The 24038-nt window shown below is 43.6% G+C and overlaps 1 protein-coding gene across 2 annotated transcripts in view; it reads right to left on the bottom strand.

Annotated features, from left to right (window-relative positions):
• skp2 (S-phase kinase-associated protein 2, E3 ubiquitin protein ligase) overlaps nucleotides 1-24038 on the bottom strand; it is a 101244-nt gene that overhangs the window by 59760 nt on the left and 17446 nt on the right. For both annotated transcript variants that reach the window (XM_068029075.1, XM_068029076.1), the window contains exon 3: nucleotides 15265-15382. In XM_068029075.1, the coding sequence (XP_067885176.1) occupies nucleotides 15265-15382 (118 nt within the window). The remainder of the gene's footprint in view (nucleotides 1-15264; nucleotides 15383-24038) is intronic.

The raw sequence follows: 24038 nt of genomic DNA, 5'->3' as shown, positions 1-24038 counted from the left end.
CGAACCCCTCGATTAGATTCCAGTCTGTAACTCACTCCCGGGTATCTGTTCTTCTATATATAAACCACCCGAACCCCGCGATTCGATTCCAGTCTGTAACTCACTCCCGGGTATCTGTTATTCTATATATAAACCACCCCGAACCTCGATTAGATTCCAGTCTGTAACTCACTCCCGGGTATCTGTTATTCTATATATAAACACCCCGAACCCCTCGATTAGATTCCAGTCTGTAACTCACTCCCGGGTATCTGTTAAACTATATATAAACCCTCCGAACCCCTCGATTAGATTCCAGTCTGTAACTCACTCCCGGGTATCTGTTATTCTATATATAAACCACCCCGAACCTCGATTAGATTCCAGTCTGTAACTCACTCCCGGGTATCTGTTATTCTATATATAAACCACCCCGAACCCCTCGATTAGATTCCAGTCTGTAACTCACTCCAGGATATCTGTTATTCTATATATAAACCCCCCAAACCCCTCGATTAGATTCCAGTCTGTAACTCACTCCCGGGTATCTGTTATTCTATATATAAACACCCCGAAACCCTCGATTAGATTCCAGTCTGTAACTCACTCCCGGGTATCTGTTATTCTCTATATAAACCACCCCGAACCCCTCGATTAGATTCCAGTCTGTAACTCACTCCCGGGTATCTGTTATTCCATATATAAACCACCCCGAACCTCGATTAGATTCCAGTCTGTAACTCACTCCCGGGTATCTGTTATTCTATATATAAACCACCCGAACCCCTCGATTAGATTCCAGTCTGTAACTCACTCCCGGGTATCTGTTATTCTATATATAAACCACCCCGAACCCCTCGATTAGATTCCAGTCTGTAACTCACTCCCGGGTATCTGTTATTCTATATAGAAACCCCCCGAACCCCTCGATTAGATTCCAGTCTGTAACTCACTCCCGGGTATCTGTTATTCTATATATAAACCACCCCGAACCCCTCGATTAGATTCCAGTCTGTAACTCACTCCCGGGTATCTGTTATTCTATATATAAACCACCCCGAACCTCGATTAGATTCCAGTCTGTAACTCACTCCCGGGTATCTGTTACTCTATATATAAACCCCCCCGAACCCCTCAATTAGATTCCAGTCTGTAACTCACTCCCGGGTATCTGTTATTCTATATATAAACCACCCCGAACCTCGACTAGATTCCAGTCTGTAACTCACTCACGGGTATCTGTTATTCTATATATAAACCCCCCGAACCCCTCGATTAGATTCCAGTCTGTAACTCACTCCCGGGTATCTGTTATTCTATATATAAACCACCCCGAACCTCGATTAGATTCCAGTCTGTAACTCACTCACGGGTATCTGTTATTCTATATATAAACCCCCCGAACCCCTCGATTAGATTCCAGTCTGTAACTCACTCACGGGTATCTGTTATTCTATATATAAACCCCCCGAACCCCTCGATTAGATTCCAGTCTGTAACTCACTCCCGGGTATCTGTTATTCTATATATAAACCACCCCGAACCCCTCGATTAGATTCCAGTCTGTAACTCACTCCAGGATACCTGTTATTCTATATATAAACCCCCCGAACCTCGATTAGATTCCAGTCTGTAACTCACTCCCGGGTATCTGTTATTCTATATATAAACCCCCCGAACCCCTCGATTAGATTCCAGTCTGTAACTCACTCCCGGGTATCTGTTCTTCTATATATAAACCACCCCGAACCCCTCGATTAGATTCCAGTCTGTAACTCACTCCCGGCTATCTGTTACTCTATATATAAACCCCCCGAACCCCTCGATTAGATTCCAGTCTGTAACTCACTCCCGGGTATCTGTTATTCTATATATAAACCCCCCGAACCCCTCGATTAGATTCCAGTCTGTAACTCACTCCCGGGTATCTGTTATTCTATATATTAACCACCCCGAACCTCGATTAGATTCCAGTCTGTAACTCACTCCCGGGTATCTGTTATTCTATATATAAACCACCCCGAACCCCTCGATTAGATTGCAGTCTGTAACTCACTCCCGGGTATCTGTTATTCTATATATAAACCCCCCGAACCCCTCGATTAGATTCCAGTCTGTAACTCACTCCCGGGTATCTGTTATTCTCTATATAAACCCCCCGAACCTCTCGATTAGATTCCAGTCTGTAACTCACTCCCGGGTATCTGTTACTCTATATATAAATCCCCCGAACCCCTCGATTAGATTCCAGTCTGTAACTCGCTCCCAGGTATCTGTTATTCTATATATAAACCACCCCGAACCTCGATTAGATTCCAGTCTGTAACTCACTCCTGTGTATCTGTTATTCTATATATAAACCCCCCCCCGAACCCCTCGATTAGATTCCAGTCTGTAACTCACTCCCGGGTATCTGTTATTCTATATATAAACCACCCCGAACCTCGATTAGATTCCAGTCTGTAACTCACTGCTGTGTATCTGTTATTCTATATATAAACCCCCCCCGAACCCCTCGATTAGATTCCAGTCTGTAACTCACTCCCGGGTATCTGTTATTCTATATATAAACCCCCCCCGAACCCCTCGATTAGATTCCAGTCTGTAACTCACTCCCGGGTATCTGTTCTTCTATATATAAACCACCCAAAACCCTTGATTAGATTCCAGTCTGTAACTCACTCCCGGATATCTGTTATTCTATATATAAACCCCCCGAACCTCGATTAGATTCCAGTCTGTAACTCACTCCCGGGCATCTGTTATTCTATATATAAACCACCCCGAACCCCTCGATTAGATTCCAGTCTGTAACTCACTCCCGGGTATCTGTTATTCTATATATAAACCACCCCGAAGCCCTCGATTAGATTCCAGTCTGTAACTCACTCCCGGGTATCTGTTATTCTATATATAAACCCCCCCCGAACCCCTCGATTAGATTCCAGTCTGTAACTCACTCCCGGATATCTGTTATTCTATATATAAACCCCCCGAACCTCGATTAGATTCCAGTCTGTAACTCACTCCCGGGTATCTGTTATTCTATATATAAACCACCCCTTACCCCTCGATTAGATTCCAGTCTGTAACTCACTCCCGGGTATCTGTTATTCTATATATAAACCACCCCGAAGCCCTCGATTAGATTCCAGTCTGTAACTCACTCCCGGGTATCTGTTATTCTATATATAAACCCCCCCCGAACCCCTCGATTAGATTCCAGTCTGTAACTCACTCATGGGCATCTGTTATTCTATATATAAACCACCCCGAACCCCTCGATTAGATTCCAGTCTGTAACTCACTCCCGGGTATCTGTTATTCTATATATAAACCACCCCGAACCCCTCGATTAGATTCCAGTCTGTAACTCACTCCCGGGTATCTGTTATTCTATATATAAACACCCCGAACCCCTCGATTAGATTCCAGTCTGTAACTCACTCCCGGGTATCTGTTATTCTATATATAAACCACCCCGAACCCCTCGATTAGATTCCAGTCTGTAACTCGCTCCCAGGTATCTGTTATTCTATATATAAACCACCCCGAACCTCGATTAGATTCCAGTCTGTAACTCACTCCTGTGTATCTGTTATTCTATATATAAACCCCCCCCGAACCCCTCGATTAGATTCCAGTCTGTAACTCACTCCCGGGTATCTGTTCTTCTATATATAAACCACCCCGAACCTCGATTAGATTCCAGTCTGTAACTCACTCCCGGGTATCTGTTCTTCTATATATAAACCACCCAAAACAGTTGATTAGATTCCAGTCTGTAACTCACTGCCGGATATCTGTTATTCTATATATAAACCCCCCGAACCTCGATTAGATTCCAGTCTGTAACTCACTCCCGGGTATCTGTTATTCTATATATAAACCACCCCGAACCTCGACTAGATTCCAGTCTGTAACTCACTCACGGGTATCTGTTATTCTATATATAAACCCCCCGATTAGATTCCAGTCTGTAACTCACTCCCGGGTATCTGTTATTCTATATATAAACCACCCCGAACCTCGATTAGATTCCAGTCTGTAACTCACTCCCGGGTATCTGTTATTCTATATATAAACCACCCCGAACCCCTCGATTAGATTCCAGTCTGTAACTCACTCCAGGATACCTGTTATTCTATATATAAACCCCCCGAACCTCGATTAGATTCCAGTCTGTAACTCACTCCCGGGTATCTGTTATTCTATATATAAACCCCCCGAACCCCTCGATTAGATTCCAGTCTGTAACTCACTCCCGGGTATCTGTTATTCTATATATAAACCACCCCGAACCCCTCGATTAGATTCCAGTCTGTAACTCACTCCCGGGTATCTGTTATTCTATATATAAACCACCCCGAACCTCGATTAGATTCCAGTCTGTAACTCACTCCTGTGTATCTGTTATTCTATATATAAACCCCCCCCGAACCCCTCGATTAGATTCCAGTCTGTAACTCACTCCCGGGTATCTGTTATTCTATATATAAACCCCCCCCGAACCCCTCGATTAGATTCCAGTCTGTAACTCACTCCCGGGTATCTGTTCTTCTATATATAAACCACCCAAAACCCTTGATTAGATTCCAGTCTGTAACTCACTCCCGGGTATCTGTTATTCTCTATCTAAAACCCCCCGAACCCCTCGATTAGATTCCAGTCTGTAACTCACTCCCGGGTATCTGTTATTCTCTATATAAACCCCCCAAACCCCTCGATTAGATTCCAGTCTGTAACTCACTCATGGGCATCTGTTATTCTATATATAAACCACCCCGAACCCCTCGATTAGATTCCAGTCTGTAACTCACTCCCGGGTATCTGTTATTCTATATATAAACCACCCCGAACCCCTCGATTAGATTCCAGTCTGTAACTCACTCCCGGGTATCTGTTATTCTATATATAAACACCCCGAACCCCTCGATTAGATTCCAGTCTGTAACTCACTCCCGGGTATCTGTTATTCTATATATAAACCACCCCGAACCCCTCGATTAGATTCCAGTCTGTAACTCGCTCCCAGGTATCTGTTATTCTATATATAAACACCCCGAACCCCTCGATTAGATTCCAGTCTGTAACTCACTCCCGGGTATCTGTTATTCTCTATCTAAAACCCCCCGAACCCCTCGATTAGATTCCAGTCTGTAACTCACTCCCGGGTATCTGTTATTCTCTATATAAACCCCCCAAACCCCTCGATTAGATTCCAGTCTGTAACTCACTCCCGGGTATCTGTTACTCTCTATATAAACCCCCCGAACCTCTCGATTAGATTCCAGTCTGTAACTCACTCCCGGGTATCTGTTACTCTATATATAAACACCCCGAACCCCTCGATTAGATTCCAGCCTGTAACTCGCTCCCAGGTATCTGTTATTCTATATATAAACCACCCCGAACCCCTCGATTAGATTCCAGTCTGTAACTCACTCCTGGGCATCTGTTATTCTATATATAAACCACCCCGAACCCCTCGATTAGATTCCAGTCTGTAACTCACTCCCGGGTATCTGTTATTCTATATGTAAACACCCCGAACCCCTCGATTAGATTCCAGTCTGTAACTCACTCCCGGGTATCTGTTATTCTATATATAAACCACCCCGAACCCCTCGATTAGATTCCAGTCTGTAACTCGCTCCCAGGTATCTGTTATTCTATATATAAACCACCCCGAACCTCGATTAGATTCCAGTCTGTAACTCACTCCTGTGTATCTGTTATTCTATATATAAACCCCCCCCGAACCCCTCGATTAGATTCCAGTCTGTAACTCACTCCCGGGTATCTGTTCTTCTATATATAAACCACCCGAACCCCGCGATTCGATTCCAGTCTGTAACTCACTCCCGGGTATCTGTTATTCTATATATAAACCACCCCGAACCTCGATTAGATTCCAGTCTGTAACTCACTCCCGGGTATCTGTTATTCTATATATAAACACCCCGAACCCCTCGATTAGATTCCAGTCTGTAACTCACTCCCGGGTATCTGTTAAACTATATATAAACCCTCCGAACCCCTCGATTAGATTCCAGTCTGTAACTCACTCCCGGGTATCTGTTATTCTATATATAAACCACCCCGAACCTCGATTAGATTCCAGTCTGTAACTCACTCCCGGGTATCTGTTATTCTATATATAAACCACCCCGAACCCCTCGATTAGATTCCAGTCTGTAACTCACTCCAGGATATCTGTTATTCTATATATAAACCCCCCAAACCCCTCGATTAGATTCCAGTCTGTAACTCACTCCCGGGTATCTGTTATTCTATATATAAACACCCCGAAACCCTCGATTAGATTCCAGTCTGTAACTCACTCCCGGGTATCTGTTATTCTCTATATAAACCACCCCGAACCCCTCGATTAGATTCCAGTCTGTAACTCACTCCCGGGTATCTGTTATTCCATATATAAACCACCCCGAACCTCGATTAGATTCCAGTCTGTAACTCACTCCCGGGTATCTGTTATTCTATATATAAACCACCCGAACCCCTCGATTAGATTCCAGTCTGTAACTCACTCCCGGGTATCTGTTATTCTATATATAAACCACCCCGAACCCCTCGATTAGATTCCAGTCTGTAACTCACTCCCGGGTATCTGTTATTCTATATAGAAACCCCCCGAACCCCTCGATTAGATTCCAGTCTGTAACTCACTCCCGGGTATCTGTTATTCTATATATAAACCACCCCGAACCCCTCGATTAGATTCCAGTCTGTAACTCACTCCTGGGCATCTGTTATTCTATATATAAACCACCCCGAACCCCTCGATTAGATTCCAGTCTGTAACTCACTCCCGGGTATCTGTTATTCTATATGTAAACACCCCGAACCCCTCGATTAGATTCCAGTCTGTAACTCACTCCCGGGTATCTGTTATTCTATATATAAACCACCCCGAACCCCTCGATTAGATTCCAGTCTGTAACTCGCTCCCAGGTATCTGTTATTCTATATATAAACCACCCCGAACCTCGATTAGATTCCAGTCTGTAACTCACTCCTGTGTATCTGTTATTCTATATATAAACCCCCCCCGAACCCCTCGATTAGATTCCAGTCTGTAACTCACTCCCGGGTATCTGTTCTTCTATATATAAACCACCCGAACCCCGCGATTCGATTCCAGTCTGTAACTCACTCCCGGGTATCTGTTATTCTATATATAAACACCCCGAACCCCTCGATTAGATTCCAGTCTGTAACTCACTCCCGGGTATCTGTTAAACTATATATAAACCCTCCGAACCCCTCGATTAGATTCCAGTCTGTAACTCACTCCCGGGTATCTGTTATTCTATATATAAACCACCCCGAACCTCGATTAGATTCCAGTCTGTAACTCACTCCCGGGTATCTGTTATTCTATATATAAACCACCCCGAACCCCTCGATTAGATTCCAGTCTGTAACTCACTCCAGGATATCTGTTATTCTATATATAAACCCCCCAAACCCCTCGATTAGATTCCAGTCTGTAACTCACTCCCGGGTATCTGTTATTCTATATATAAACACCCCGAAACCCTCGATTAGATTCCAGTCTGTAACTCACTCCCGGGTATCTGTTATTCTCTATATAAACCACCCCGAACCCCTCGATTAGATTCCAGTCTGTAACTCACTCCCGGGTATCTGTTATTCCATATATAAACCACCCCGAACCTCGATTAGATTCCAGTCTGTAACTCACTCCCGGGTATCTGTTATTCTATATATAAACCACCCGAACCCCTCGATTAGATTCCAGTCTGTAACTCACTCCCGGGTATCTGTTATTCTATATATAAACCACCCCGAACCCCTCGATTAGATTCCAGTCTGTAACTCACTCCCGGGTATCTGTTATTCTATATAGAAACCCCCCGAACCCCTCGATTAGATTCCAGTCTGTAACTCACTCCCGGGTATCTGTTATTCTATATATAAACCACCCCGAACCCCTCGATTAGATTCCAGTCTGTAACTCACTCCCGGGTATCTGTTATTCTATATATAAACCACCCCGAACCTCGATTAGATTCCAGTCTGTAACTCACTCCCGGGTATCTGTTACTCTATATATAAACCCCCCCGAACCCCTCAATTAGATTCCAGTCTGTAACTCACTCCCGGGTATCTGTTATTCTATATATAAACCACCCCGAACCTCGACTAGATTCCAGTCTGTAACTCACTCACGGGTATCTGTTATTCTATATATAAACCCCCCGAACCCCTCGATTAGATTCCAGTCTGTAACTCACTCCCGGGTATCTGTTATTCTATATATAAACCACCCCGAACCTCGATTAGATTCCAGTCTGTAACTCACTCACGGGTATCTGTTATTCTATATATAAACCCCCCGAACCCCTCGATTAGATTCCAGTCTGTAACTCACTCACGGGTATCTGTTATTCTATATATAAACCCCCCGAACCCCTCGATTAGATTCCAGTCTGTAACTCACTCCCGGGTATCTGTTATTCTATATATAAACCACCCCGAACCCCTCGATTAGATTCCAGTCTGTAACTCACTCCAGGATACCTGTTATTCTATATATAAACCCCCCGAACCTCGATTAGATTCCAGTCTGTAACTCACTCCCGGGTATCTGTTATTCTATATATAAACCCCCCGAACCCCTCGATTAGATTCCAGTCTGTAACTCACTCCCGGGTATCTGTTCTTCTATATATAAACCACCCCGAACCCCTCGATTAGATTCCAGTCTGTAACTCACTCCCGGCTATCTGTTACTCTATATATAAACCCCCCGAACCCCTCGATTAGATTCCAGTCTGTAACTCACTCCCGGGTATCTGTTATTCTATATATAAACCCCCCGAACCCCTCGATTAGATTCCAGTCTGTAACTCACTCCCGGGTATCTGTTATTCTATATATTAACCACCCCGAACCTCGATTAGATTCCAGTCTGTAACTCACTCCCGGGTATCTGTTATTCTATATATAAACCACCCCGAACCCCTCGATTAGATTGCAGTCTGTAACTCACTCCCGGGTATCTGTTATTCTATATATAAACCCCCCGAACCCCTCGATTAGATTCCAGTCTGTAACTCACTCCCGGGTATCTGTTATTCTCTATATAAACCCCCCGAACCTCTCGATTAGATTCCAGTCTGTAACTCACTCCCGGGTATCTGTTACTCTATATATAAATCCCCCGAACCCCTCGATTAGATTCCAGTCTGTAACTCGCTCCCAGGTATCTGTTATTCTATATATAAACCACCCCGAACCTCGATTAGATTCCAGTCTGTAACTCACTCCTGTGTATCTGTTATTCTATATATAAACCCCCCCCCGAACCCCTCGATTAGATTCCAGTCTGTAACTCACTCCCGGGTATCTGTTATTCTATATATAAACCACCCCGAACCTCGATTAGATTCCAGTCTGTAACTCACTGCTGTGTATCTGTTATTCTATATATAAACCCCCCCCGAACCCCTCGATTAGATTCCAGTCTGTAACTCACTCCCGGGTATCTGTTATTCTATATATAAACCCCCCCCGAACCCCTCGATTAGATTCCAGTCTGTAACTCACTCCCGGGTATCTGTTCTTCTATATATAAACCACCCAAAACCCTTGATTAGATTCCAGTCTGTAACTCACTCCCGGATATCTGTTATTCTATATATAAACCCCCCGAACCTCGATTAGATTCCAGTCTGTAACTCACTCCCGGGCATCTGTTATTCTATATATAAACCACCCCGAACCCCTCGATTAGATTCCAGTCTGTAACTCACTCCCGGGTATCTGTTATTCTATATATAAACCACCCCGAAGCCCTCGATTAGATTCCAGTCTGTAACTCACTCCCGGGTATCTGTTATTCTATATATAAACCCCCCCCGAACCCCTCGATTAGATTCCAGTCTGTAACTCACTCCCGGATATCTGTTATTCTATATATAAACCCCCCGAACCTCGATTAGATTCCAGTCTGTAACTCACTCCCGGGTATCTGTTATTCTATATATAAACCACCCCTTACCCCTCGATTAGATTCCAGTCTGTAACTCACTCCCGGGTATCTGTTATTCTATATATAAACCACCCCGAAGCCCTCGATTAGATTCCAGTCTGTAACTCACTCCCGGGTATCTGTTATTCTATATATAAACCCCCCCCGAACCCCTCGATTAGATTCCAGTCTGTAACTCACTCATGGGCATCTGTTATTCTATATATAAACCACCCCGAACCCCTCGATTAGATTCCAGTCTGTAACTCACTCCCGGGTATCTGTTATTCTATATATAAACCACCCCGAACCCCTCGATTAGATTCCAGTCTGTAACTCACTCCCGGGTATCTGTTATTCTATATATAAACACCCCGAACCCCTCGATTAGATTCCAGTCTGTAACTCACTCCCGGGTATCTGTTATTCTATATATAAACCACCCCGAACCCCTCGATTAGATTCCAGTCTGTAACTCGCTCCCAGGTATCTGTTATTCTATATATAAACCACCCCGAACCTCGATTAGATTCCAGTCTGTAACTCACTCCTGTGTATCTGTTATTCTATATATAAACCCCCCCCGAACCCCTCGATTAGATTCCAGTCTGTAACTCACTCCCGGGTATCTGTTCTTCTATATATAAACCACCCCGAACCTCGATTAGATTCCAGTCTGTAACTCACTCCCGGGTATCTGTTCTTCTATATATAAACCACCCAAAACAGTTGATTAGATTCCAGTCTGTAACTCACTGCCGGATATCTGTTATTCTATATATAAACCCCCCGAACCTCGATTAGATTCCAGTCTGTAACTCACTCCCGGGTATCTGTTATTCTATATATAAACCACCCCGAACCTCGACTAGATTCCAGTCTGTAACTCACTCACGGGTATCTGTTATTCTATATATAAACCCCCCGATTAGATTCCAGTCTGTAACTCACTCCCGGGTATCTGTTATTCTATATATAAACCACCCCGAACCTCGATTAGATTCCAGTCTGTAACTCACTCCCGGGTATCTGTTATTCTATATATAAACCACCCCGAACCCCTCGATTAGATTCCAGTCTGTAACTCACTCCAGGATACCTGTTATTCTATATATAAACCCCCCGAACCTCGATTAGATTCCAGTCTGTAACTCACTCCCGGGTATCTGTTATTCTATATATAAACCCCCCGAACCCCTCGATTAGATTCCAGTCTGTAACTCACTCCCGGGTATCTGTTCTTCTATATATAAACCACCCCGAACCCCTCGATTAGATTCCAGTCTGTAACTCACTCCCGGGTATCTGTTATTCTATATATAAACCACCCCGAACCTCGATTAGATTCCAGTCTGTAACTCACTCCTGTGTATCTGTTATTCTATATATAAACCCCCCCCGAACCCCTCGATTAGATTCCAGTCTGTAACTCACTCCCGGGTATCTGTTATTCTATATATAAACCCCCCCCGAACCCCTCGATTAGATTCCAGTCTGTAACTCACTCCCGGGTATCTGTTCTTCTATATATAAACCACCCAAAACCCTTGATTAGATTCCAGTCTGTAACTCACTCCCGGATATCTGTTATTCTATATATAAACCCCCCGAACCTCGATTAGATTCCAGTCTGTAACTCACTCCCGGGCATCTGTTATTCTATATATAAACCACCCCGAACCCCTCGATTAGATTCCAGTCTGTAACTCACTCCCGGGTATCTGTTCTTCTATATATAAACCACCCCGAAGCCCTCGATTAGATTCCAGTCTGTAACTCACTCCCGGGTATCTGTTATTCTATATATAAACCCCCCCCGAACCCCTCGATTAGATTCCAGTCTGTAACTCACTCCCGGATATCTGTTATTCTATATATAAACCCCCCGAACCTCGATTAGATTCCAGTCTGTAACTCACTCCCGGGTATCTGTTATTCTATATATAAACCACCCCGAACCCCTCGATTAGATTCCAGTCTGTAACTCACTCCCGGGTATCTGTTATTCTATATATAAACCACCCCGAAGCCCTCGATTAGATTCCAGTCTGTAACTCACTCCCGGGTATCTGTTATTCTATATATAAACCCCCCCCGAACCCCTCGATTAGATTCCAGTCTGTAACTCACTCCTGGGCATCTGTTATTCTATATATAAACCACCCCGAACCCCTCGATTAGATTCCAGTCTGTAACTCACTCCCGGGTATCTGTTATTCTATATATAAACCACCCCGAACCCCTCGATTAGATTCCAGTCTGTAACTCACTCCCGGGTATCTGTTATTCTATATATAAACACCCCGAACCCCTCGATTAGATTCCAGTCTGTAACTCACTCCCGGGTATCTGTTATTCTATATATAAACCACCCCGAACCCCTCGATTAGATTCCAGTCTGTAACTCACTCCCAGGTATCTGTTATTCTATATATAAACCACCCCGAACCTCGATTAGATTCCAGTCTGTAACTCACTCCTGTGTATCTGTTATTCTATATATAAACCCCCCCCGAACCCCTCGATTAGATTCCAGTCTGTAACTCACTCCCGGGTATCTGTTCTTCTATATATAAACCACCCCGAACCTCGATTAGATTCCAGTCTGTAACTCACTCCCGGGTATCTGTTCTTCTATATATAAACCACCCAAAACAGTTGATTAGATTCCAGTCTGTAACTCACTGCCGGATATCTGTTATTCTATATATAAACCCCCCGAACCTCGATTAGATTCCAGTCTGTAACTCACTCCCGGGTATCTGTTATTCTATATATAAACCCCCCGAACCCCTCGATTAGATTCCAGTCTGTAACTCACTCCCGGGTATCTGTTATTCTCTATATAAACCCCCCGAACCTCTCGATTAGATTCCAGTCTGTAACTCACTCCCGGGTATCTGTTACTCTATATATAAACACCCCGAACCCCTCGATTAGATTCCAGTCTGTAACTCGCTCCCAGGTATCTGTTATTCTATATATAAACCACCCCGAACCTCGATTAGATTCCAGTCTGTAACTCACTCCTGTGTATCTGTTATTCTATTTATAAACCCCCCCCGAACCCCTCGATTAGATTCCAGTCTGTAACTCACTCCCGGGTATCTGTTCTTCTAAATATAAACCACCCCGAACCTCGATTAGATTCCAGTCTGTAACTCACTCCCGGGTATCTGTTATTCTATATATAAACCACCCCGAACCTCGATTAGATTCCAGTCTGTAACCCACTCCCGGGTATCTGTTCTTCTATATATAAACCACCCCGAACCTCGATTAGATTCCAGTCTGTAACTCACTCCCGGGTATCTGTTCTTCTATATATAAACCACCCAAAACCCTTGATTAGATTCCAGTCTGTAACTCACTCCCGGATATCTGTTATTCTATATATAAACCCCCCGAACCTCGATTAGATTCCAGTCTGTAACTCACTCCCGGGTATCTGTTATTCTATATATAAACCACCCCGAACCCCTCGATTAGATTCCAGTCTGTAACTCACTTCCGGGTATCTGTTCTTCTATATATAAACCACCCCGAACCTCGATTAGATTCCAGTCTGTAACTCACTCCCGGGTATCTGTTATTCTATATATAAACCACCCCGAACCCCTCGATTAGATTCCAGTCTGTAACTCACTCCCGGGTATCTGTTATTCTATATATAAACCCCCCCCGAACCCCTCGATTAGATTCCAGTCTGTAACTCACTCCCGGGCATCTGTTATTCTATATATAAACCACCCCGAACCCCTCGATTAGATTCCAGTCTGTAACTCACTCCCGGGTATCTGTTATTCTATATATAAACCACCCCGAACCCCTCGATTAGATTCCAGTCTGTAACTCACTCCCGGGTATCTGTTATTCTATATATAAACCACCCCGAACCCCTCGATTAGATTCCAGTCTGTAACTCACTCCCGGGTATCTGTTATTCTATATATAAACACCCCGAACCCCTCGATTAGATTCCAGTCTGTAACTCACTCCCGGGTATCTGTTATTCTATATATAAACCCCCCGAACCCCTCGATTAGATTCCAGTCTGTAACTCACTCCCGGGTATCTGTTATTCTCTATATAAACCCCCCGAACCTCTCGATTAGATTCCAGTCTGTAACTCACTCCCGGGTATCTGTTACTCTATATATAAACACCCCGAACCCCTCGATCAGATTCCAGTCTGTAACTCGCTCCCAGGTATCTGTTATTCTATATATAAACCACCCCGAACCCCTCGATTAGATTCCAGTCTGTAACTCACTCCCGGGTATCTGTTATTCTATATATAAACCCCCCGAAAGCCTCGATTAGATTCCAGTCTGTAATTCACTCCCGGGTATCTGTTCTTCTATATATAAACCCCCCGAACCCCTCGATTAGATTCCAGTCTGTAACTCACTCCCGGGTATCTGTTCTTCTATATATAAACCACCCAAAACCCTTGATTAGATTCCAGTCTGTAACTCACTCCCGGATATCTGTTATTCTATATATAAACCACCCGAACCTCGATTAGATTCCAGTCTGTAACTCACTCCCGGGTATCTGTTATTCTATATATAAACCACCCTGAACCTCGATTAGATTCCAGTCTGTAACTCACTCCCGGGTATCTGTTATTCTATATATAAACCACCCCGAACCTCGATTAGATTCCAGTCTGTAACTCACTCCCGGGTATCTGTTATTCTATATATAAACCCCCCGATCCCCTCGATTAGATTCCAGTCTGTAACTCACTCCCGGGTATCTGTTATTCTATATATAAACACCCCAAACCCCTCGATTTGATTCCAGTCTGTAACTCACTCCCGGGTATCTGTTATTCTATATATAAACCCCCCAAACCCTGCTATTAGATTCCAGTCTGTAACTCACTCCCGGATATCTGTTCTTCTATATATAAACCACCCCGAACCTCGATTAGATTCCAGCCTGTAACTCACTCCCGGGTATCTGTTATTCTATAAATAAACCCCCGGAACCCCTCGATTAGATTCCAGCCTGTAACTCACTCCCGGGTATCTGTTATTCTATAAATAAACCCCCGGAACCCCTCGATTAGATTCCAGTCTGTAACTCACTCCCGGGTATCTGTTATTCTATATATAAACCCCCGAACCTTTCGATTAGATTCCAGTCTAACTCGATTTTGCTGGAAGGTTGTGTTTCTGGGATCTGCAGAAACCCTCCAGTGGTTGTTGAATTCCCAGTAACAGAGATTATAGAAGGTGCCTGGAGAGGGTACTCACGCCAGTCGATGCCAGCGCCTGCTGACTCTTGAAGCCTTCAGCAAGTGAGGCAGTGTCAGAGAGCGAAAAATCACCAGCAGCAGCTCATCTGGTAACTTTTCCCAGGAGCAGCTCACACCTGGTGGGGAGAAACAGGTCAAATCAGAATGCGTTCAGATACTGACCATCCAGACGCTAGCCGGCTGTCCACCAGACGCTTCTCACAACAGCAGCAGCGTGAATTTTCTAGCACTTTTAATAAACCATCCCAAGGCACATGATCAAACAAAATTTGACAGCAAGTCATGTAATGATATATTTGGTCAGGTGACCAAAACCTTGGTCAAAGATGTAAATCTTAAAGAGCGTCCTGAATGGAGGAGAAAGAGCGAGAATGGTGGAGAGGCTTCGGGAGGGAATTACAGAGCATGGGGGCCAGACAGCTGAAGGCACGGCCGCCAACGGTGCAGTGATTAAAACTGGGCAAGCTCAAGAGGCCAGAATTAGAGGAGCACAGAGATCTCAAGGTGGGTTGTGGGACTGGAGGAGATTACAGAGATAGGGGTGAGGCCATGGAGGTATTTGAAAACATAGACTGGAATTTTAAGATAGAGCATTGTTAACCAGATACAATGTTGGTGAGAGAGCAGAGGGGAGATGGGTGAACAGACTTGGAGAGAGTTAAAATATGGGCAGAGTTTTGGATAAACTCAAGCTTACAGACGGCGGAATATGAGAGTTTGCCGAGGAGAGGATTGGAATAGTCAAGCCTTGTGGTAACAAAGGAATGAACGAAGGTTTCAGGAAATGTAGTGAGGTGTAGCAGAGTTGGATGATGTTACAGGTGTGAAAATAGGCAATCATGGTGATGGTGTGGAGATGTGGTGGGAAGCACATTCTGGGTCAAATATAACACTGAGGTTGTGATCAATCCGGTTCAGCCTCAGACATTTGCCAGAAGAGGGATGGAATTGATGGCGAGGGACGGGAGTTTGAGGCAGGGATGGAAGACAATGCTTTCACTCTTTCCAATATTTAATTGGAGGACATTTCTGCTCATCCGGTACTGGATAATTTATCAACACTGGAGGGGTTGAGAGAGGTGGTGAAGTCGAGCTGGGTGATGTTGCTGAGGAGCAGCATGTAGATGAGAAATAGGGGGGGGGGAGCCAAAGATAGATCCTTGGGGGACACCAGAGGGAATGGGAAGTGAAGCCATTGCAAACGATACTCTGGCTATGATTAGATAGATAAGGATAGAACCAGGCACCAATCAGACCACCTGCAGTCCTTGACTGTAGCCACAATACCCAACCAAACAGAAACTACAGCAACAACACTCACTGATTGTACCCCACATATATTTATGTACAAAAGATGATTTTCTAGATCAGTATGTCAAGAAACTGACTGGGGAACAGGTTATTTTGAAACTAGAATTGTGCAATCAGAAAGGGTTAATTAATAACCTTGTAGTAAAGGGGTCTCGAAGGAAGACTGCCCAAAATATGATAGAATTTTACATTGTGCTTGAAAGTGATTCAGTTAAGTCCAAAACTAGGGTCTTAAATTAAAGGTCCTTGAAAGGGTGCAAAGATTTACCAGAATGGTTCCAACAATGAGGGATTTTAGTTACAAGGTTAGGTTGGAGAAGCTGGGATTGTTCTCCTGGAGCAAAAGAGACTGAGGAGAGATTTGATAAACGTGGACCAGCTTCAATAAGATAGACAATCTAAACAGTGCAAACTATGTATGTATGGGTGGAAAGTTGGCTAAGGTAGATTGGGAAACTACATTACAAAATCTGACGGTAGACAAGCAATGGGTAGCGTGACGGAAACCACACCTACCAAATGGAAACATATTAATTTCGTCATATGAAACACTCTTTGAACGGTTACTGGACACTGAACATAACTTACTTAAAAGAGAACACTGAGCAGTGGCTGAAAACATGGTTGCACATTTGCATATTGAGAGTTACCTAGAGAGACAATGGGAGTACTCCCTGATTCAATTAGCCAGATGGGTTTTGTCAATAGCGATGATCAAAAGACATTGTGAGTCATTGTCTGTGTAAGAGCCAACACTCCACTCCACTCCCGCACTGAGTGTTTCTGGCAAGCTTGGAAGAATCAAAAAACCTGGCAGGCGATGCTCAAACAAAGAGCTAATCACATGACTAACCTGTTGGCCAACCTGGGAATTGATTGAATTGTGCTCACAGTAAAGTTTTGGAGGCAGACTGCAACTTGAAAACCAAAGAGAAGCCAGGTCTCTCTCTCTCACACAAAGTTCCGTGGACCTACGGAAGTAACTTTAACCTCAAGACAGAAGACCCCTACAGTCTTCTGGTTCCAGCGAAAAAAGTTTGAAAGTGTGCAATGGGCCCCAACAAGAACTGCAAGACTTATGTTCAAGCGGGGGGGGGAGAAAAGAGAAATGTAGTAATAAGAGGGGATAGCATAGTTAGGGGAATAGATACTGTTCTCTGCAGCAAAGTTAGAGAGTCTGGAAGACTGTGTTGCCTACCTGGTGCCAAGATTAAGGACATCTCTTCTGGGCTAGAGAGGAACTTGGAGTGGGAGGGGAAGGATCCAGTTGTCGTGGTCCACGTAGGAACCAACGACATAGGTAGGACTAGGAAAGAGGTTCTGCTGAGGGACTATGAGCAGCTCGGGGCTAAATTAAAAAGCAGAACCACAAAGGTAATAATCTCCGGATTACTACCTGAGCCATGTGCAAATTGGCATTGGGTAAATAAGATTAGAGAGGTAAATGTGTGGCTCAAAGATTGGTGTGGGAGAAATGGGTTCCGATTCATGGGACACTGGCACCAGTACTGGGGAAGGAGAGAGCTGTTCCGTTGGGATGGGCTTCACTTGACCAGTGGACTGGCGAATCATGTAACCGGGGTTGTAGATAAGGCTTTAAACTAGTTCAATTGAAGGGAAGTTTAAAAAGTCAAAAAGTAACGAAAGAGCAGAGGTGCAGGGTAGTGAAGGGGCATACGTTAATCAGGTAAGGACAGAGAATACAAGCACAAGAGTACAGCAGAAATTAGAACCAGAGTAGGTAAAAATGGTAAAAAGTCAAAGCTTAAGGCTCTTTATCTGAATGTATGTAGCATTTGTAACATGATAGATGAGCTGATGGCACAGATAGAAATAAATGAATATGATTTGATAGCTATCACAGAGATGTGGTTGCAGGATGACCAGGACTGGAATCTCAATGTTCAAGGATATTCAATATTCCGGAGGAATAGGCAGAAAGGAAAAGGATGTGGGGTAGCTTTGTTATTAAAGGAAGGGATCAGTGCAGTTGTGAGTAATGATTTAGGTGTAATAGATTGTGATGTAGAATCAGTTTGGGTGGAAATAAGGAATAGCAAGGGAAAGAAATCATGGGTGGGAGTGGTCTGGAGGCCCCCGAGGAGTTGCCTCTCTCTAAGTCAGAATATCAGGAAATAATGGAGGCGTGTAAGAAGGGCACTGCAATTATCATGGGTGATTTTAATCTGCATATAGACTTGACAAGTCAAATTGGCAAGGGTAGCATGGAAGACGAATTTGTAGAGTGCATCAGGGATTGTTACTTAGAGCAATACGTTGCAGAACCTAACCGGGAACAGGCTATTTTAGATTTGGTATTGTGTAATGAGGTAGGATGAATAACAGATCTCGTAGTTAAGGATTATTTAGGGGGAAATGATCATAACATGGGAGAATTTCAAATTCAGTTTGAGGGCGAGCAACTTGGGTCTCAAACCAGTGTCTTCAACTTAAACAAGGGCAATTACAGAGGTATGAACAAAGAGTTGTCTAAAATGGGCTGGGAAGATAGACTACAGGGGAAGTCAGTAGATGAGCAGTGGCAGACTTTTAAGCAAATATTTCATAACACTCAGCGAACATTTATTATGGTCAGAAGGAAGGACGCGAAGAGAACGATGAACCACCTGTGGATAACAAAGGAAGTTAAGGAGAGTATCAAATCAAAAACAAAGGTGTACAAAGCAGCAAAAACGAGTGATAGGCCAGAGGATTGGGAATATTTTTTAGAAACCAGCAGCAGATGACTAAAAAACTAATAAAGAGGGAGAAAACTGATGATGAGAGTAAATTGGCAAGAAATACAAAACAGTGAGAGCTTCTACAGGTATATAAAAAGGAAGAGAGTAGTGAAAGTAAGTGTGGGACCCTTAGAGGATGAGACTGGGGAATTAATAACAGGGAACAGGGAAATGGCAGATAATTTAAACCAATATCAGTCTTCACGGTGGAGGACACTATAAACATCCCAACAATAATAGATGAGCAAGGTGTAAATGGGAGGAAGGGAACTTGTAACAATCTCTATCACGAGGGAAAAGGTGCTGGAAAAACTGATGGGACTAAAGACAGACAAGTCACCAGGACCTGATGACCTGCACCCAAGGGCTTTAAAAGAAGTGGCTGCAGAGATAGTGGAGGCATTGGTCATAATATACCAAAACTCACTGGATTCCAGTAGGGTACCAGCGGATTGGAAAACCGCTAATGTGACACCCCTATTCAAGAAAGGAGGGAGACAGAAAGCAGGAAACTATAGACCAGTTAGCTGAACATCAGTCACTGGGAAAATGCTAGAGTCCATTATTAAGGAAGAAATAGCAGGACATTTAGAAAAACATAATGCAATCAGAGTCAACATGGTTTTACAAAAGGGAAATCATGTTTGACAAATTTGTTAGAGTTCTTTGAGGATATAACAAGCAGAGTGGATAAAGGGGAACCGGTAGATGTCGTGTATTTGGATTTTCAGAAGGCGTTTGTTTGATAAGATGCCACATAAAAGGTTATTGCATAAAATAAGAGCTCAGGGTATTGGGGGCAATGTGTTGGCATGAATTGAGGATGGGCTAACACTCAGAAGGCAGTGAGTCGGGATCAATGGGTCTTTTTCAGGTTGGAAAGCCCAAACTAGTGGGGTGCCACAAGGATTGATCATAGTGCCTCAACTGTTTAGTATCTATATTAACGACTTAAAGGAAGGGACAGAGTGTAGTGTATCCAGATACGCTGATACAAAAATAGGTGGGAAGTCATGTTGTGATGAGGACACAAAGAATCTGCAAAGGGATATAGATAGGTTAAGTGAGTGGGCAAAAACTTGGCAGATGGTGTTCAATGTGGGAAAGTGTGAGGTCATCCACTTTAGTAGGAAGAATAAAAAGGCAGATTATTATTTAGATGGAGAAAGACTACAAAATACTGCAGTACAGAGGGATCTGGGTGTTCTTGTACATGAAACACAAAAGGTTAGCATGCAGGTGCAACAAGTAATTAGGAAGGCAAATGGAATTTTGGCCTTTATTGCTTGGGAGTTAGAGTTTAAAAATAGGGAAGTCTTGTTACAACTGTACAGGGTGTTGGTGAGGCCACACCTGGAGCACTGCGTACAGTTTTGGTCCCCGTATTTAAAGAAGGATATTCTATCATTGGAGGCAGTTCAGGAAAGGTTCACTAGGCTGATTCCTGGGATGAAGGGATTGTCTTCTCAAGAACGGCTAAACAGGTTAGGCCTTTATTCACTGGAGTTTAGAAGAATGAGAGGTGATCTTATAGAAACATCTAAGATTCTAAGTGGGCTTGACAGGGTAGATGTAGAGAAGATGTTTCCACTGGTGGGGGAATCTCGAACTAGGGGACATAGTTACAGAATAAGGGGGCACACATTTAAAACTGAAATGCGAAGGAATTTCTTCTCTCAGAGGGTGGTGAATCTCTGGAATTCTCTACCTCAGAGTTGTGGAGGCTAGGTCACTAAATGTATTTAAGGAGGAGGTAGATAGATTTTTGAAATCTCGGGGAGTCGAGGGTTATGTGGAGCAGGTCTGAAAGAGGAGTTGAGGCCTGGGATAGATCAGCCATGATCTTATTGAATGGTGGGGCAGGCTTGAGGGGCTGAATGGCCTGCTCCTGCGGCTACTTCTTGTGTTGTTATGTTAATTTCAATCAAATACTTCACAGCAAAACCAACAACAGTAACTGAACTCCATCTGCTACTTCAAACCTTCCCCCTTTAATTCTTTATCTTTCTCTGTATCTATTTGTGTGTGTGTTTATCGAGTAAGAATGCTAGTGTGGTCGCGTATTCTTAGTAGTTTGAACTGAGTTAGAGTTTTAAGGTTAATAAACTTACACCTTTCTAGTTTAAACCTGAGAAAACCTGTCCAGTTGATTCCGTTACAATTACAGAGATTAGTGAGCAAGGACTCACTGAGGGGAAGCTAAAAACACTGTTTTTAAAAGTTAAACCTGTTTACGGCCAAACCAGGAAAAAGGCCAAGAGGGGAGCACCAGGACCCTTCCTCGTCTGGTCGTAACAGTAGCATTTAAAGAATAATATCTAGTTTGGAAAATTCTTGCACATTCCTTTTGGGCAAAAAAGCCCCTACAGAAAATGTGGTCCAACCGTGGCTAACAAGGAGTTAAAGCTTTTTTATTATTCCTCCCAGGAATGTGGCGTTGCTGGCAAGGGAAGCATTTATTGTCCATCCTGAATTACCACTGAGAAGGTGGTGGTGAGCTGCCTTCTTGAACCGCTGCAGTCCATGTGAGGTAGGTATATCCACAGTGCTGTTAGGAAGGGAGTTCCAGGATTTTGACGCAGTGACAGTGAAGGAACGGCGATATAGTTCCAAGTCAGGCTGGTGTGTGACTTGGAGGGGAACTTGCAGGTGGTGGTGTTCCTATGCAACTGCTGCCCTTGTCCTTCTCGGTGTAGGAGGTTGCGGGAGGCACCCCAAACAGTAATCACAATGTAGGACGAAGTATACAAGAAAAAATATTGGGTGCTTGTGATAAAGGGATGGCAATAATCATGGGTGATTCTAATCTACATTTTAACTGGAAAAATCAGATTGTCAATAGTAGCCTGGATGAGGAGTTCATAGAATACTTTCGAGATAGTTTCTTAGAGCAGCATGTTCTGGAATCAACCAGACAGCAGGTTATATTAGACTTAGTATTGCGTAGTGTGACACAACAAAGAACAAAGAAAATTACAGCACAGGAACAGGCCCTTCGGCCCTCCAAGCCTGCGCCGATCCAGATCCTCTATCTAAACATGTCGCCTATTTTCTAAGGGTCTGTATCTCTTTGCTTCCTGCCCATTCATGTATCTGTCTAGATACATCTTAAAAGACGCTATCGTGCCCGCGTCTACCACCTCCGCTGGCAACGCGTTCCAGGCACCCACCACCCTCCGCGTAAAGAACTTTCCACGCATATCCCCCCTAAACTTTTCCCCTCTCACTTTGAACTCGTGACCCCTAGTAATTGAATCCCCCACTCAGGGAAAAAGCTTCTTGCTATCCACCCTGTCTATACCTCTCATGATTTTGTACACCTCAATCAGGTCCCCCCTCAACCTCCGTCTTTCTAATGAAAATAATCCTAATCTACTCAACCTCTCTTCATAGCTAGCGCCCTCCATACCAGGCAACATCCTGGTGAACCTCCTCTGCACCCTCTCCAAAGCATCTACATCCTTTTGGTAATGTGGCGACCAGAACTGCACGCAGTATTCCAAATGTGGCCGAACCAAAGTCTTATACAACTGTAACATGACCTGCCAACTCTTGTACTCAATACCCCGTCCGATGAAGGAAAGCATGCCGTATGCCTTCTTGACCACTCTATTGACCTGCGTTGCCACCTTCAGGGAACAATGGACCTGAACATCCAAATTTCTCTGGACAGGATTAATTAACAACCTCAGAATAAAGGCACCTATCGGTAGCAGCGACCATATGATTGAATTTTACATCCAGTTTGAAAGAGAGAGGAGTGAGTCTAAGACGAGTATTTTAAACTTGAATAAGGGAAATTACGTGGGCATGAAAGCTGAGCTGGCTGAAGTGAATTGGGTTACTAGGCTTGGAGATAATCAGTAGAGAAGCAGTGGCAGGCATTTAAGGGGATATTTCAGAATACTCAGAATAAATATATTCATACTATGAAGAAAAATTCTAACCATCCGTGGTTAACTAAAGAAGTTAATGAAAGCATCATACTTAAGGAAAAGGCTTATAATTGCGCAAAGATGAGTGACAGGTCAGATGATTGGTCAGAATATAAAGAACGGTAGAGAATGACGAGAAGGTTAATCAGGAGAAAGAAATTAGAATACGAGAGGAAGCTAGCTAGAAATGTAAAAATGGATAGCAAGAGTTTCTACAGGTTTTTAAAAAGGTAAAGAGTAAGTAAAGTGAGTGTTGGTCCTCTCGAGAATGAGAATGCAGAGCTAATAGTAGATAAGGAAATGGCGGATGCAATGAGCAAATATTTTGTACGGTCTTTACTATAGAGGATACAAAAAACATTCTGGCTATAGCTGTAAATCAGGAGGTGGAAGGAAGAGAGGAACTTGGTGAAATTACAATCACCAGGGAAGTGGTACTGACCAAACTAATGGAGCTGTGAGCTGACAAGTACCCAGGTCCTGATGGGCTTCATCCTAGGGTCTTAAAAGAGGTGGCTAATGAGGTAATAGATGCGTTGGTGTTAATTTTTCAAAATTCACTAGATTCTGGAAAGGTCCCATTAGACTGGAAAGTAGCAAATATAACCCCTCTATTCAAGAAGGGGGTGGGGGTGGGAGGCAGAAAACAGGTAACTGTAGGCCAGTTAGCTTGACTTCTGTCGTGAGGAAGGTGTTGGAATCGATCATTAAGGAGGTTGTAGCTGGGCACTTAGAAAATCCCAACAATCGGGATAGTCAACATGGTTTTGTGAAGGGGAAATCAT

Source organism: Heterodontus francisci, chromosome 4 (genome assembly GCF_036365525.1).
Source record: "Heterodontus francisci isolate sHetFra1 chromosome 4, sHetFra1.hap1, whole genome shotgun sequence".
Taxonomy (NCBI): domain Eukaryota; kingdom Metazoa; phylum Chordata; class Chondrichthyes; order Heterodontiformes; family Heterodontidae; genus Heterodontus; species Heterodontus francisci.
The sequence above is the reverse complement of the archived record's forward strand: the minus strand, read 5'-3'. Positions and strand labels throughout refer to the sequence as shown.